This window comes from Nannobrachium achirus, assembly GCF_963921795.1.
Source record: "Nannobrachium achirus genome assembly, chromosome: 21".
In the NCBI taxonomy this organism is placed as follows: Eukaryota; Metazoa; Chordata; class Actinopteri; order Myctophiformes; family Myctophidae; genus Nannobrachium; species Nannobrachium achirus.
In genome coordinates this window covers 12,207,932-12,223,249 of record NC_137828.1, presented here as the reverse complement: position 1 = coordinate 12,223,249, position 15,318 = coordinate 12,207,932, and the positions used below count along the sequence as shown (strand labels likewise).

The 15,318-nt window shown below is 41.7% G+C and overlaps 1 protein-coding gene across 1 annotated transcript in view; it reads right to left on the bottom strand.

The window, feature by feature from the left end:
• The window catches only part of pign (phosphatidylinositol glycan anchor biosynthesis, class N), a 54,524-nt gene that overhangs the window by 6,961 nt on the left and 32,245 nt on the right, over nt 1-15,318 (bottom strand). The window contains exons 15-22 of the mRNA XM_080752029.1: nt 15,074-15,213; nt 10,999-11,098; nt 2,976-3,068; nt 2,736-2,827; nt 1,994-2,099; nt 1,698-1,806; nt 1,159-1,261; nt 28-130 (exon numbers count right to left, since the gene is read on the bottom strand). Coding sequence (XP_080608155.1) covers nt 28-130; nt 1,159-1,261; nt 1,698-1,806; nt 1,994-2,099; nt 2,736-2,827; nt 2,976-3,068; nt 10,999-11,098; nt 15,074-15,213 — 846 coding nt within the window. The remainder of the gene's footprint in view (nt 1-27; nt 131-1,158; nt 1,262-1,697; nt 1,807-1,993; nt 2,100-2,735; nt 2,828-2,975; nt 3,069-10,998; nt 11,099-15,073; nt 15,214-15,318) is intronic.

The window sequence follows — 15,318 nt, the reverse complement described above, 5'->3', positions numbered from 1 at the left end:
CATGAAGTGTTGTTTTTATGACATTACCTCCTGTCTACCAGAGACGCCCTGAGACAGCATGGCCTCCTGTTCCATGTTGATCCACACATACATGAGCCAGGACAACACAGGAGGGAACAGAGCCTCTGACCTGCACATGCACACACATGCACACACATGCACACACACACACACACACACACACACACACACACACACACACACACACACACACACACACACACACACACACACACACACAGCTATGAGTTTGACAGTGTGGCATTACAGCTTTGTAATAAAGAGTAAAACTTCATTTAACTCCTTGAATCCTAGCATCTCTATACTAATATTCTGTGAAAATGGCTGCTATTTTGTGGTGAAGAAACGGCAGGCGACAGTTTGAGCTTGTAGATCAGATATTTTTTAAATATCGTGCACATTTGTGCAAATATTTAAATATAGTGCTATATATTTTTTAACTATGGATATGTCTGTATGAGCACGGAACTCCATGTATGGAGATAACTAACTTTACAGAAAACGTAGGATTCTGCGTTAACGATTCTGCGTTAATGTTTTTGTCCTGTGTTTTTTTAACAAAGGACAAAAATATCCATATCCGTGAGAGCAAAAAACAAGAGTGACCGAGTATAGAAACCCTTGGGAATCTGGTCAACTAAGTACAGCAGGGTTCCCCAATTAGTTTTCCCCAAGGGCCGAATTATGTCTAGGGTACCAAGCCAAGGGCCACGACATTGCAGGGGGCGACGGTGGCGTTCCCACTACTCCAGCGACAGTTCAGATATCGTTGTTGTTGGGTGAAAATCTTGTATGTCCAAAACCGTTCGTTTTGCATTTACGGTATCATTTTAAAAATGATTTAAACTAGTGAAAACAGCCGATCTACAAGCACACAACGCCTCGCATTGTATGAAGAAGCAGGGCTTTACTTTGCGAAAGAACGTACAAATTTGATGATAATACTAGTGTTGTTTCTGCTCTTATACCACAGTATAAGAGCAGTAGCCCCCCGCGGGCCGCAAATGGCCCGCGGGCCGCCTATTGGGGAACCCTGAAGTACAGGGTTTAAGTGGTTAAAACCATTTAGTGTGTGTCTGTGTGTGTGCGTGCGTGCGTGCGTGCGTGCGTGGGTGCGTGTGTGGAGTCATGTGTTACCCAGTGCTGAGCAGCAGGTATGTAGCTGTTAGAGAGAGGAATATACTGAGCAGTCGATGGAACATCCTGGTGGAACTGATTAATGGAACCAGCATGGAGGAGCCTGCACACACACACACACACACACACACACACACACACACACACACACACACACACACACATACAGTGCATGAGTTTATACACATCATGGAAGATTTTACCCACTAGTATGGCACTAGTTAAAATAACGGAAATACTGAATTTCAATAATGGAAATACTGAATTTCATAATTACATTATTTTCTATGCTATCATTTAACGGATATATTTTATACTATAGAGGATATTATTAGTACAAATTATCTGCTGTTATTTTAAAGGATAGATAGATAGATAGATAGATAAATCACCCATCTACACACATGCACACAAATGTGCGCACGCACGCACGCACACACGCGCACCACACACACTAACACACTAACACACACACACACACACACACACACACACACACACACACACACACACACACACACACACACACACACACACACCTAATGTGGTCCAGCTGATGATCTGGTTGAGGAGAGGCAGGCCTTGTTTCTGCTGCAGACTGGAGTGTGTCAGGGTCGGCACGTACGCACACACCGCCACATGCACCATCTGTGCACACAATACACATACATTAAGAACATAATATACCATCTGTACCTCCAATGTACATCATACAGTCGAACCACAGCACCCTCTGGTGGACAGAGTGACATACACCTGGCTGGTTGTTATGGTCCACCCACACACACGCACGCACGCACGCACGCACGCGCGCACACGCACGCACAGTTGTTACCTGGGAGAAGAACTGCTGTGCGTCGCCACGGTGAAGCAAGGTGCGTTGTCGTGACGACCACAGGTAGCAGGCTGAGGTGAAGAGGGTGAGCACACCTGCACAGGAACTGATCCACACACAGTTACCATGGTTACGCCTCACATGATATGATATGATATGATATGATATGATATGATATGATATGATATGATATAGTACTTTATTGTCAGTTCACACTGAAATTTGTCTTACGACACAGCAGTCATGTATTCAAAACATATATACATATATGTATACATATAGACATTTGTAAAAGGGCCTTTTGGTGAACATATTGAAAATAGCCGACCTCAAAGCTCATAACGCAGCGCGGCACATTATGAGCTTGGAGGTCGGCTATTTTTCGATGCTTGTTACCACACTGAACTAAGCATATACTGTAGTGAATACTGGAGATGTGGCATAACGGCATGGATTTCTACACAGAGAGGGAAATTATTTCAACATAAGATGCTGCATTCAAGTTCAGGAGAGTTTGGACAAGGCAATTCCCTTGAATGCTGCCTTCAGGTATAGCATTCCATGCCAAGAGGGCATTTTCATTTCTTTCAGCACAGTAAAAACTGCATAGCATTCATTGTCTGTAGAGGGCACTTTTTTACAGATGGATAAAAGGTCAGGGGCTCAAGCACCCTTTGATGTGCACGTGCCTGCTATGTGGACATGATGGCCCCTAATAAAAACAACTGGATAGCATACTCACACTATGTTGACATCAGGCTCTCTACCAACCACTGGCATCAGGGGAAAGACAGCCAGACACAAACACCCCAGCAACCAGCTCACTGATCCAAACTGCATATGAACATAAAGAACAGTTTTAGGATTAAATCCTAACGGATCCCAACACTACTCTTGGCCAGGTCAGTCCTTCAAAAGAGATGGTGATCTCAACGAGACTTTAATCTGGTGAAATAAACAATGATAATGATGATGTGTTTACCTTGGCTCTGCCATAGAGTCCAGATATGAGGGGCCAGGCAGAGAGAGCAACCAGGCCTACAGTCAGCACGGCGCGATGGAAGAAACTCACCACCTGGGGGCAGCAAAAGGCAAACTGAGCTCCGGACAATGTTTTCTTACAGATATAATGGTAGGCATTCAGAGAGTCTCTCTGAGGATTCATTCATCAGAAGGATTGTACAGTATATCCTCGGGTATATCCTCAAATTAAAATAATTTGAGGATATACCCGCACAATGTGTATGAGTGCTGAACCAGCTACAGTGAATTTGTGGACACACACTTGAGGAGTTTCTCTTAAGTGATGCAAGTCGAGGGGTGCCACAGAATACTTTATTCATTTTGAAATGAATAAACCACAGAATACTTTATTCATTTTGAAATTATCAATATCACTTCAGTTTAACCACTTAAGACTCTCTATAGTCAGTAAAATGGACAAGAGTTGCATTATACTGGGGCGTCCGGTGGCCTACTGGTCAAGGCGCATACCACATAGGCACCGCTACATAGGCATGGTTGCCGCGGCGTCGCCGGTTCGATTCCCGATTCGGACAATGTTTACCGCATGTCACTCCCCATCTCTCTCCCCATTTCCTGTCAATCTACTGGACCCCCCTTGGTCAATAAAGGCAAAAAGCCCCCCCCCCCCCCCCCCAAAAAAAAAAGAGAGTTGCATTGTACTTTGTGCGTTCTTTTACATCTGCAATAAAGTAAAAATGTAATTCAAGGGTGCCATGGATGAAAAGGCTATTTACAGGGGGGGGGGGGGGGGATTACTCAAGCAATAGAAACAATAAGGGCATCAATTCATTCAAAGCAAGTGTGTAAAAAAGAAAAAAGAAAAAGACGTTAGTTATTAACACTACTGGTGCCAACCCCGAGTTTCCCGAGTTTGAAAAGGTACCCCCCCTTTGCCAACCCCGAGTTTCCCGAGTTTGAGCTGTTTTTGAAAAAAATAAAAATAAAATAGGCATGATCGCGATCGCGAAATTGCATGTTTAACCCCCATACCAACCCAGTGATGAACTCTCCTACTGCCAGATTATTTATTTATTTATTGGGTCTGGTGCCATCAAAAAGCGGCTTACCTTTGCGACGTTATAGTAGATAGACAGACATTTCTTTTTTTATTTTTTTTAATTTTTTTTGATTGTGCAATAGTGCACTTTGGTCTGCCAGGCAGCAGAGGACGGCCTCATGCGAGAATGAATGTGAATTGTCCTGCTATGTGTTGCCGTACATTCAGAGCAGTCACTGGCTACAGAGCCTCCGGGCCAGAGGAAATCAACAAGGAAGTGAAATGGTCTCCGTTGATCTTAACGCATAATGGATTTTTTACACCATCACCGCGGAAAATGTGTTTACAGTACACGGCCTCGCGACCCCTCATCAGCTTACAGTCATCAGACGAACGAACCGAACGAGCGCCGTATTGGCATCGAGGTTCTGTAAAAAATGGGGCGAACGTTAACGTTCAAAGCGTGGGGAGAGTTAATAGGTTTTTAATGTAATGAGTCCCGGGACCCAAGAAGGGTCTTTCGGATGAGTCCCAGGGATATTTTATGGGTCCCACAAAAATTCAACGCCGCGTAGGGATGGGTATCGTTCACCTCTGAATCGATACGATACCTTTTTCGATACCTGGGAATCGATACGATACCTTTTTCGATACGGTTTTCGATACTTTTTTATGTATTATTATTATTATTATTACTACCCTTATTATTATTACTAGAAGCTGGGCCGCCCGCGACCTGGCCAACTCGGAACAATGTAAATAGGGAATGAATGCCCCGCCCTTTAATGCAAACCCCATTGTTTTCATAGGACCCGTTTGGACCATCTGTCTGCCTGTGTCCATTTATGCCCATATATGGAGATATCTGTATCTGTCTGTCTGTCGGTGTCCATTTTATGTCCATATATGCCCATATATGGAGATATCTGTCTCTCTGCGTCCATTTTATGCCCATATATGGAGATCTGTGTATCTGTCTGTCTGTGTCCCTTTTATGCCCGTATATGGAGATATTTGTGATTCTGCGTCCATTGTATGCCCATATATGCCATATATGGGGATATCTGTTTATCTGCGTCCATTTTATGCCCATATATGAGATCTCTGTTGCTTTTTCAAACAGATGGTCAAAACGGGTTCTATGACAACAGGTATAATGGGGTTTGCATTAAAGGGGGAATCGGCACTGTGTCTGCAACACAGTCGGAGGCACAGACAGATATACAGAGATCTCCATAATGAGAATAAAGGGACACAGACAAACAGATGGAGGAGGAGACAAACTTAATGCAAACCCCATTATACCTGTTGTCATAGGACCCGTTTTGACCATCTGTTTGCCTGTGTCCATTTATGCCCATATATGGAGATATCTGTATCTGTCTGTCTGCGTCCACTTTATGCCCATATATGGAGATCTTTGACCATCTGTTTGCCTGTGTCCATTTATGCCCATATATGGAGATATCTGTATCTATCTGTCTGCATCCATTTTATGCCCATATATGGAGATCTATGCAGACACAGTGCCAGTTCCGGAAAATCCTGATGTCAGACATCAGAATCCGAACCTTTCGTGATGGTTCCAGAAAATCGTGTATCGGGTCGGGTCGAGGCCGAGCACTGCACTACCTGCTGCGGTGGGGAACGCGCGTGCCGAATTTGAAATAGGGAATGAATGCCCCACCCTTTAAAGTGTAGGCACCATGAAATTTGCCTTGTAAAACTGTTGACACATGTCTCTAAAGGTCCCCCTAAGTATTTTTTACATATATTTGAGTCATATTAGTTTGAGAATACATAGTTACATTTGAGGTTTATAAATTAATAAGACCAACTGTGGCCATTTTGGGAAATAACTTCGGAAATAAAGTTGTCGCGTGAAAATGACGAAAACAAGAGAATCTCTCTTGCCCTCTTGTCTCGGTGAAATGCAAGCTGGACACGCCCATTTCTGCCCCCCCCCCCCTGCCGTTTCCTTGTCAGCACGGCTGCACGGACTGACAGTGCAGCGGTGGAAGAAGTACTCATATTTTGTACTCAAGTAAAAGTATCAACAAGTAAAAGTATCGATACTACAATGTAGAAATAAACCGTTACAAGAAAATGTCCGTCACGCACTGTGAGCTTGTAGATCGGCTAATTTCAAATGGCCGATGTATATATAGTGATTAATGAATGGTTTGTAATAATAATTAAACAAAGTATTTTTAATAACTTTTTTTAAATAACTGCAGTGGAGTAAAAGTAGCCTACAATGATTTATTTTGAGATGAAGTGGAGTAGAAATAAAAGTACTGAAAATGTAAAACACTCCAGTAAAGTAAAAATACCTCAAAATTGTAGGGCCCTACTTAAGTACAGTATCTGAGTAAATGTAGCCTACTTAGATACCGACTGCAGGCGAGCCGATTAGAAGAAGAGCTGGTCGCGGCTATCTCCGCCTCAAAGTACATCAATACTTGAGTAAATGTAGGCTACTTAGTTACTTTACACTCGACTCACTAGCAGGCTGCACGTAGATGCGAGCGGGCGAGCGGCTCTCATCCACTCACAATGATGACAAGCCTCGGTCAAAGTGCTTGGTTTAGTACTTGAGTAAATGTTGGCTACTTAGTTACTTTACACACGAGTCACCAGCGTAGATGCGAGCCTAGATGCGAGCGCAAGCCTCGGTCAAAGTGCTTGGTTTAATGTTTTATTTTAACTCTATCTTCTAATTATTATTAATTATCCTCACAAATAGTCGCCCTGTCCGGCTGTCCCCTATTTATCTTATTTTGTCATGATGATTTGTCCCAGAAACGGCCCGGGAAAGAAAAGCTCCATAAAAATCACAGAGTCACAATGGCTTGTTCATCCCACACATGAACCTCTCATCGCGGCATGAACAGCGAACAGCAGCCGCTGTCCACAAAGCCTGGAGCGAAGTCAAGTCCCGCCCCTCGCGACTGTAGAAAGTCTTTGACTCGTGCGAGCTGTGCTTCAGCATGAATACAGCGAAATCAGTCAGGACAATTACAAAACATGACACAACGTGTGATAGCATACATATCGTTGGTCATCGTCGCTGACAAAGTTATGTATTTACTGTATTATTAGGATATATCCCTCATCAAAAAACACTACTGAATCACTACTCATCACTACTACTAAATGTCTACACAAACACTACCATTTCACTACTTGATTACTATTGCAATGTGTAGTGATTTAAGTAGTGATTCCCAGTAGTAATGAGTAGAGTATTGGCTGGTTTCACCCACTGAAACACTACTGATAATCACTACTTAATGACTATTCAAATCACTGCACGACTGCTACTTAATTACTTCAGTATCACTATTGGCTTTTGGGAAAGTACTACCCAATCACTACTCAATTATTTCACATTTATTATTGAATTACTACACAATGCTTACACATTCACTTCTGTATCACTTCACAATCCCAATAGAATTAATACATCCTTGTATGTGTAGTGTTTATGCAGTGTTTATGTACTGTTTTATCACAACTGAATTACTTTTAATTTCTACACAAACCCTTTTGAAACTCTACACGATTATCATTCGGTCACTCCTGTTTGTGTAGTGTTTATGTAGTGTTTTATCACTACTGAATTACTTTTAATTTCTACACAAACCCACAGTGTCCCCCAGCGGGAATCGAACCCAGGACCTTCTAACTGTGAGGCGACAGCACTATTGACTGCGCCACCGTGCCCCCTTAAAGCAGTAGTGTTTTAACAGCTTTTTCACTATACTCCGCTTGATTACTACTGGAAACACTACTGTTTCACTACAAAACTCTACTGGTGTGTCATGATGAGTAGTGAATATGTAGTGTTGTGACTACATATTCACTACACATAAACAAGTAGTAAAATCTCTACATAATCACTATTTAAATGCCTTCACTACTCCGATTACTACTGGAAACACTACTGTTTCACTACAAAACTCTACTGGTGTGTCATGAGTAGTGAATATGTAGTGTTGTGACTACATATTCACTACACATAAACAAGTAGTAAAATCTCTACATAATCACTATTTAAATGCCTTCACTACTCTGCTTGATTACTACTGGAAACACTACTGTTTCACTACAAAACTCTACTGGTGTGTCATGAGTAGTGAATATGTAGTGTTGTGACTACATATTCATTACACATAAACAAGTAGTAAAATCTCTACATAATCACTATTTAAATGCCTTTGTAGTGAAGCAGTAGTGTTTTAACAGCTTTTTCACTACTACGATTGATTACTACTGGAAACACTACTGTTTCACTACAAAACTCTACTGGTGTGTCATGAGTAGTGAAAACATTACAGATTTACTACACAATTGCTACACATGACTACACAGTCACTACTACACGAATAGGTTTTGTGTAGTGATTCAGTAGTGTTTTTTGATGAGGGATATATCGTAATTCCCACGTCCAATTCTCCACCGACTTCCATTGGGTCACGTGACCAACATTCCTCAAGTGACACGCTGTTTCTGCTCGTCACTTTCCGAGGCGGCTGGGCGGTGCCTCGGGAGTTGAGACCGCCTTCTCCCTACAGCTCTGAATATTAACCCTTTCAGGGTATAGTTGCATTGGCAAATATTTTCACAATAATATCACAATTAATTGGAGACAAAGTAGAGCCCATTCTGTTACCCTTCCTTTAATGCAAACCCCATGAATGCCCCACCCTTTAATGCAAACCCCAATATACCTGTTGTCATAGGACCCGTTTTGACCATCTGTTTGTCTTTGTCCACTTATGCCCATATATGAAGATCTCTGCACACACAGTACCGGTTGCGGAAAACTCTGATGTCAGACATCAGCTCCGCATACAGGCATTCATTTTATTCCCATATATGGAGAACGCGCGTGCCGGTGGGACGAACGGTTCTCGAGATACGCGGATTACATACATACACACTCACTCACAGAGATTTTTTGTTGACTCATGTGGCGTAGGTGATGTCAGAGCCTTTTATGAAGTGATGTCACAATGAGTCAGCGCTTGCGCCGATTTCCTCCGGAACAGCCTGATGTCAACAATCAACCCCGCATAAGGAGATTCCGAACGTTTCGCGCCGGTTCGGGAAAACCGCGCGTCGGGTCGAGTCGAGACCCGGCACTGCCGAATCTGAAGCCGGTGGGACGAACGGTTCTCGAGATACGCGGATTACAGACACGCAGACAGACACGCACGCACGCAGAGACTTCTCGCATTTATAGATAGATTACCATTATTATTATTATTATTAACTTTTTTCTATAGGCTATTTTACACACCACAATAGGTTATTAAGGCCGTCTAAAGACAGTGGTTCAGCTATTGTCATGTCATGTCATGTCATGTCATGTCAAGTACAGGTAGTAGGCTTACTGTAGTTGATGGAACTACTATTACTGTTACTATGGCTATTTTATATACATATATACATATGTCTGCAATAGAACACATTCTTTATACAGCTATTCTATGGCTATACTGTTGACGTTTCTATTTTATTTTATTATTATTGTTATTATTATCATCATCATCATCATCATCATCATCATCCCTTATCTTAGTTTTTCTTATTATTATTATCACCTCGATCACAACATTGCATTTTGCTTCTTGTCCCTGTAGAGTAGTGACAATAAGACCTTGCTTCTCTTTATTCTTAAACCTCACATCAACAATTTGCGCTGTTGAATGCAACTACAGTGAACGTGAATGCGCGTTCGCCTCTACTGCATACATGAACGCACAGCATGGAGTTACAGACAGACACAGAGGCAGGGTGGCTGTGCTGGCGAAACAAACTCAAACACGCTTATAAAGTTTCTTTCAACCGATCAATTACCTTTTCTAAGCGGTCGGAACTAAAGACACATGTACCATACTACACATCTCTCCCGGGACTGTATTCTTTTTTTAATACGACACAGAAAAAGGCTTTCACGGAAAGGGTGACAGTCCTTTTGCTGCCTGCAGACAGAGCAGCGAGAGCTCTGGTCCACAGCGTAGCGTGGGGACTGGGGTGGGGAGAGGAGAGGTGACGACGATCAATGCTCACGCTGTCACAAGTTCCAACCGGAGATCATAGCCGTTGGATCATCATAATAACATCATTGGCTATTGTCGGATGTTTTCAGTTGTGGGACATTTTCACAGTAACGCAACTACGCAAGTTTACTAAAGCAATTCTTTTCGGAGACCGCTCGTTGCCAATGCGCATGTCGCTGCGGTGTAGAGACGTCACGTTTCTGCGCCGTGCCTTGTTCTGTGGGGGAACCCTTTTTGGTGTATCACCTTAACACGCTGTGCCACTATGGTCAGAGAGCGGCCCGGTGCTACGCTAAAACTCAGGCACCCATTGAATTCTGTGACCATGCATGGGCGCACAAAATGGCGTCGGTGGATTTAAAACACACTGTCGTTAGTTCTATCGTCTGTTTTAAGACTTTCTACGCGGATTTCATTTGTGTTAACGTAGGGTAAAGTAGCATGCCTTCACCCATGAACAATGGTGGCGTCTGTGGACTTTTTAAAATATTTTTTTTTCCGCGACGTGGTAAATTATTTTAACGTGGACTCCAATGGAGGCGATGCGTCCGTGAGACCCCAGGACAATGACGTGAATGCGTCTCTAGGCAACGTGAATGCGTCAGAGACGCGGGACGCGCACGTAATGACGTCACTGCCCCAACCCATTCTTTCAAACATGGCAGCCATTTTTGTTTACATCTGAAGAGAACATAATGGCTGCTTAATCATGAATGCCTGAACGGATTTCCAAGCGGATTTTTTTGTTTGAAAGCTGTGAACAGCCTGCACACACGTGGTGCATGATCTAGGCATGGGCTAGATCAAGGCACGATCCGTGGACTATGAATTACATGGAAGTCTATGGAGACCATGGCATCGCGGACCTTCAGAGAGAAAAAATCATTGCAACATAAGTGTTAAAAGATACTTGCCAGCAGCTCCATGCCAAATATGACCAGCAGGAAATAGCCCAGACATTTAAAGAGAGGCAGTGTGGGAGCTGAACGGATCAGATCTGTAAACGTACCAACCCTGGAAAAAAAAATAATAATACAAAAATCAATAAAGGTACTGTAAGTCAGCTGTTCTCTGTTTGTGTGGTGGGTTGCAAGTGAGACCTCAAAATCATTGGTAAACGCTATATTTTAAATTATATATATATAATTTATATATATATTTAATATAACTTATATATTTTGGAGAAAAAAAACAAAACAAAAAAACTATTGTTTTCTTTAAAACCATGAGATCAATTCCACAATCAAGTCTTTTCATTGTGATACCGAAATATAGCAACTTAAATTATACCACACTTGTTCCATCGATCCAAGTCAGAACACAATCGATCATTCAAATATAAACATGCTCTGAAAATGCATGCAGCCCACCCACCTGAAATGGGTCCTGCTCCATAAAAGGTCGAGAACCACTGGTGTACTGTAAGTGATATTTGGTTATAAAACCAAACATTTTTTGGTTAAAAAAAGTAAAAAGCTCTATATTCTGGCAGTAATCATCGTTATAGTGTTTGTTCAGTAACAGAGGTCTCCCTGACTGTCCAGTTCTTAAGCTTCTAATAAACAGAAAATACATTTTCAGGGGAGTTACAAGAGAGAGAACCATTTATCATTTTCAATTAAAATTCACTCGACTTGTTTATCCAATATCCTGATTGGATGAGATGGGTATCCCAACCTGAAAATTATTTTTTTCTGTTTACTGGAGAGACGGGTAGACGCTTGTTCCTGAGCTATAGCTCTATAGCAATAATTACTATCAGAATATGGAGCTACGTAACACTTATATTATAGCTGAGGCCAAACTGGTCAAAAATCATCAATTTGGTGCACTTGGTGGAGAGTTTCTGATTTTTGGTATGGTGTTAGGTATGGGTATAAGGTTTTCAAAAACCACCGCAAACAAGTTGGGCTCGCCGCCTAGTGGTCTGTTTGCAATGAATCAAATATTAGATACGTCAGTATATGGTTCAAACCCCAAATAATTGATGAAAGAGATTTTTCAATGGATTCTGTTACTATTGGGTATGATAAACAACATACTAAAAATTCAGGAAAGAATAACAACCGGAAAGGCACCATTTTCAAGATGGCGTCCACGATGGCTGCCGGGAGCTGAAAATGCCTATACACTGGGTTTTAACATGTAAAAAATCATAATAAATCTGCACTTGGTGAAGAGTTTTTGATTTCCGGTATGGTGTTAGGTATGGGTATAAGATTTTCAAAAACCATCGCAAACAAGTTGGGCTCGCCCCCTAGTGGTCTGTTTGCAATGAATTCAATAGTAGATCTGTCAGTACATGGTTGAAACCCCAAATAATTGATAAAATAGATTTTTCAATGGATTCTGTTACTATTGGGTATGATAAACAACATACTAAAAGTTTAGGAAAGAATTACTAACGGAAAGGCATCATTTTCAAAATGGCGTCAACGATGGCTGCCGGGAGCTAAAAATGCCTATTTAATGTGTAGAAATTCATATAAAATATGCACTTGGTAACTAGCTTTTACATTTTGAAATGGTGTTAGGTATGGGTATAAGGTTTTCAAAATCTATCGCAAACAAGTTGGGCTCACCCCCTAGTGGTCTAAAATATACTGACCTATCTAATATCTGATTCATTGCAAACAGACCACTAGGGGGCGAGCCCAACTTGTTTGCGATGGTTTTTGAAAACCTTATACCCATACCTAACACCATGCCAAAATTCAAATACTCTTCACCAAGTGCATATTTTTTATGATTGTTTACACATTAAAACCCAGTTCATAGGCATTTTAAGCTCCCGGCAGCCATCGTGGACGCCATCTTGAAAATGGTGCCTTTCCGGTAGTAATTCTTTCCTGAATTTTTAGTATGTTGTTTATCATACCCAATAGTAACAGAATCCATTGAAAAATCTCTTTCATCAATTATTTGGGGTTTGAACAATATACTGACGTATCTAATATTGAATTCATTGCAAACAGACCACTAGGGGGCGAGCCCAACTTGTTTGCAATGGTTTTTGAAAACCTTATACCCATACCTAACACCATACCAAAAATCAAAAACTCTTCATCAAGTGCAGATTTATTATGATTTTTTACACATTAAAACCCAGTTTATAGGCATTTTCAGCTCCCGGCAGCCATCGTGGACGCCATCTTGAAAATGGTGCCTTTCCGGTAGTAATTCTTTCCTGAATTTTTAGTATGTTGTTTATCATACCCAATAGTAACAGAATCCATTGAAAAATCTCTTTCATCAATTATTTGGGGTTTGAACCATATACTGACGTATCTAATATTTGATTCATTGCAAACAGACCACTAGGGGGTGAGCCCAACTTGTTTGCGATGATTTTTGAAAACCTTATATCCATACCTAACACCACACCAAAAATCAAAAACTCTCCACCAAGTGCACGAACTTTCCCAGTTTGGCCCCAGCTATTACTATAAATGTGCAGAATCTCTGTGTGCGTGTCTGCTGCGTCTGTAGAACGGTTGGATGCTAGGGTTCATATGGATTAAAGTTCTCATTCACCACAATGATTGACTTCAGTCATTTAGACTAGTGTCTTTCTCTAATGGATGATTATTCTTGTTTGTGTGCCAGTCTCGCACACAGAAAAAGGCACATGGCATGTATAAATCAGGCATAACCCTAAATCACAGGTCTTCGACAGGGGGTCCTCCAAATCTTTGAGTGGTAGAGTGTTTTATTTATTTTTTATTAACCACCTGAGCCCTAGTGTCCATATTCAGAGAACTTTAGCCAAAAATAGCAGATCGACAAGCTTGTAGATCGGCTATTTTCGTCAAAGAGTTTTGGTGTAGAGGGGAAAAAGAGCAGTGAGAGCAGTGAGTGAAATGTGAAATTTGGGAAAAAGAGCAGACTTTCAAGTGGTTAAATATCGGAAAACACTGAAATAAATGATGATTGTGCTGTCAAAAATGAAACTATGGAATCTCTGAAAAGGTTGTGGGGTCCCCTGCTTCATCTCTCTCTCAACTAAGTGGTCCTTGGCCTGAAAACGTTGAAGACCGCTGCCCTAAAGCATGTGGCTGATAAAGTCATGCAATAATAGATATTTACATTAGTTGCAAGATAAAAGACTATTTTAATTGGTCAAACTAGCAATAGAATACGTGCTCAGAAACATCTTACATAAACCCTAATGGTCTCTGCTCCAGGACTGAATAATACCAATGAGAATCCTTTCATCCTAACATGAAAGGAGAGGAAGAGACATGAATGGAGCAGATTGTGATGTGGCAGGCTGTGGTGCAGCAGCCTGACCAGACGTGGCCTCAATCAATGTCTGCTTTGAAATCGCTTTGAAATATAGTGTTCCAGGGACCCCAAGAAAGAACGATTTGAGTTACAAATGTTCGTTTTAAAAATATATCTATTCAAAGATTTGCACAAATGTTCATTGTCGTTTGTCGCAGATCTACCAGCTCAAAAAAATTGCAGATCTACCAGCTCAAAGCGCAGCATGAGTGCCACACATTGAGCCTGTATATCTGCTATTTTTGAATAGCAAAGGTATAAAATAATGGTTAATGTGGTTAAAATCTAAAGTGACAAAGGTCTTTCCAGGTCTAAATTGATTAAATAATGTTTAGAAAATAATACAAAATTGTGAAAACACCCGAGATGAAATATGGAGATAGGAGGTTTCTGCCTGATGGTGACGAAATGTTGATTGGAATAGATGGTGAATGTTGAATGCAGTTGAAGTGGGACCACATTCACTTATCTGTTTTTACCCCCCTCTCTGAAGACACTTGCAAACACACACAATACTGCTCTGATTTGTGAGTGTGTGCAATGTACATGTGTGTGTGTGTGTGTGTGTGTGTGTGTGTGTGTGTGTGTGTGTGAGAGTGAGTGAGTGAGTGAGTGAGTGAGTGAGTGAGTGAGTGAGTGAGTGAGTGAGTGAGTGAGTGTGCGCGTGCGTGCGTGCGTGCGTGCGTGCGTGCGTGCGTGACTCACTCGTTCAGTACACAGTACCACACAGGGACAGGTAGTAGTGTGTAGATGTAGTAAGTGATAGGGCTACTATGCACGAACAGGAACGTTGTGATGAGCACCACCACACACACGCACAGCCTCAGCAGAGTGTGACCCTGGACCTGCAACACACACAACCAAACATTAAATATCCAGAGATCAACTTCCTTGGCCTTGGTGTAGTGGGAACGGACGGACAAAACACAGACATACATACATACAGTATA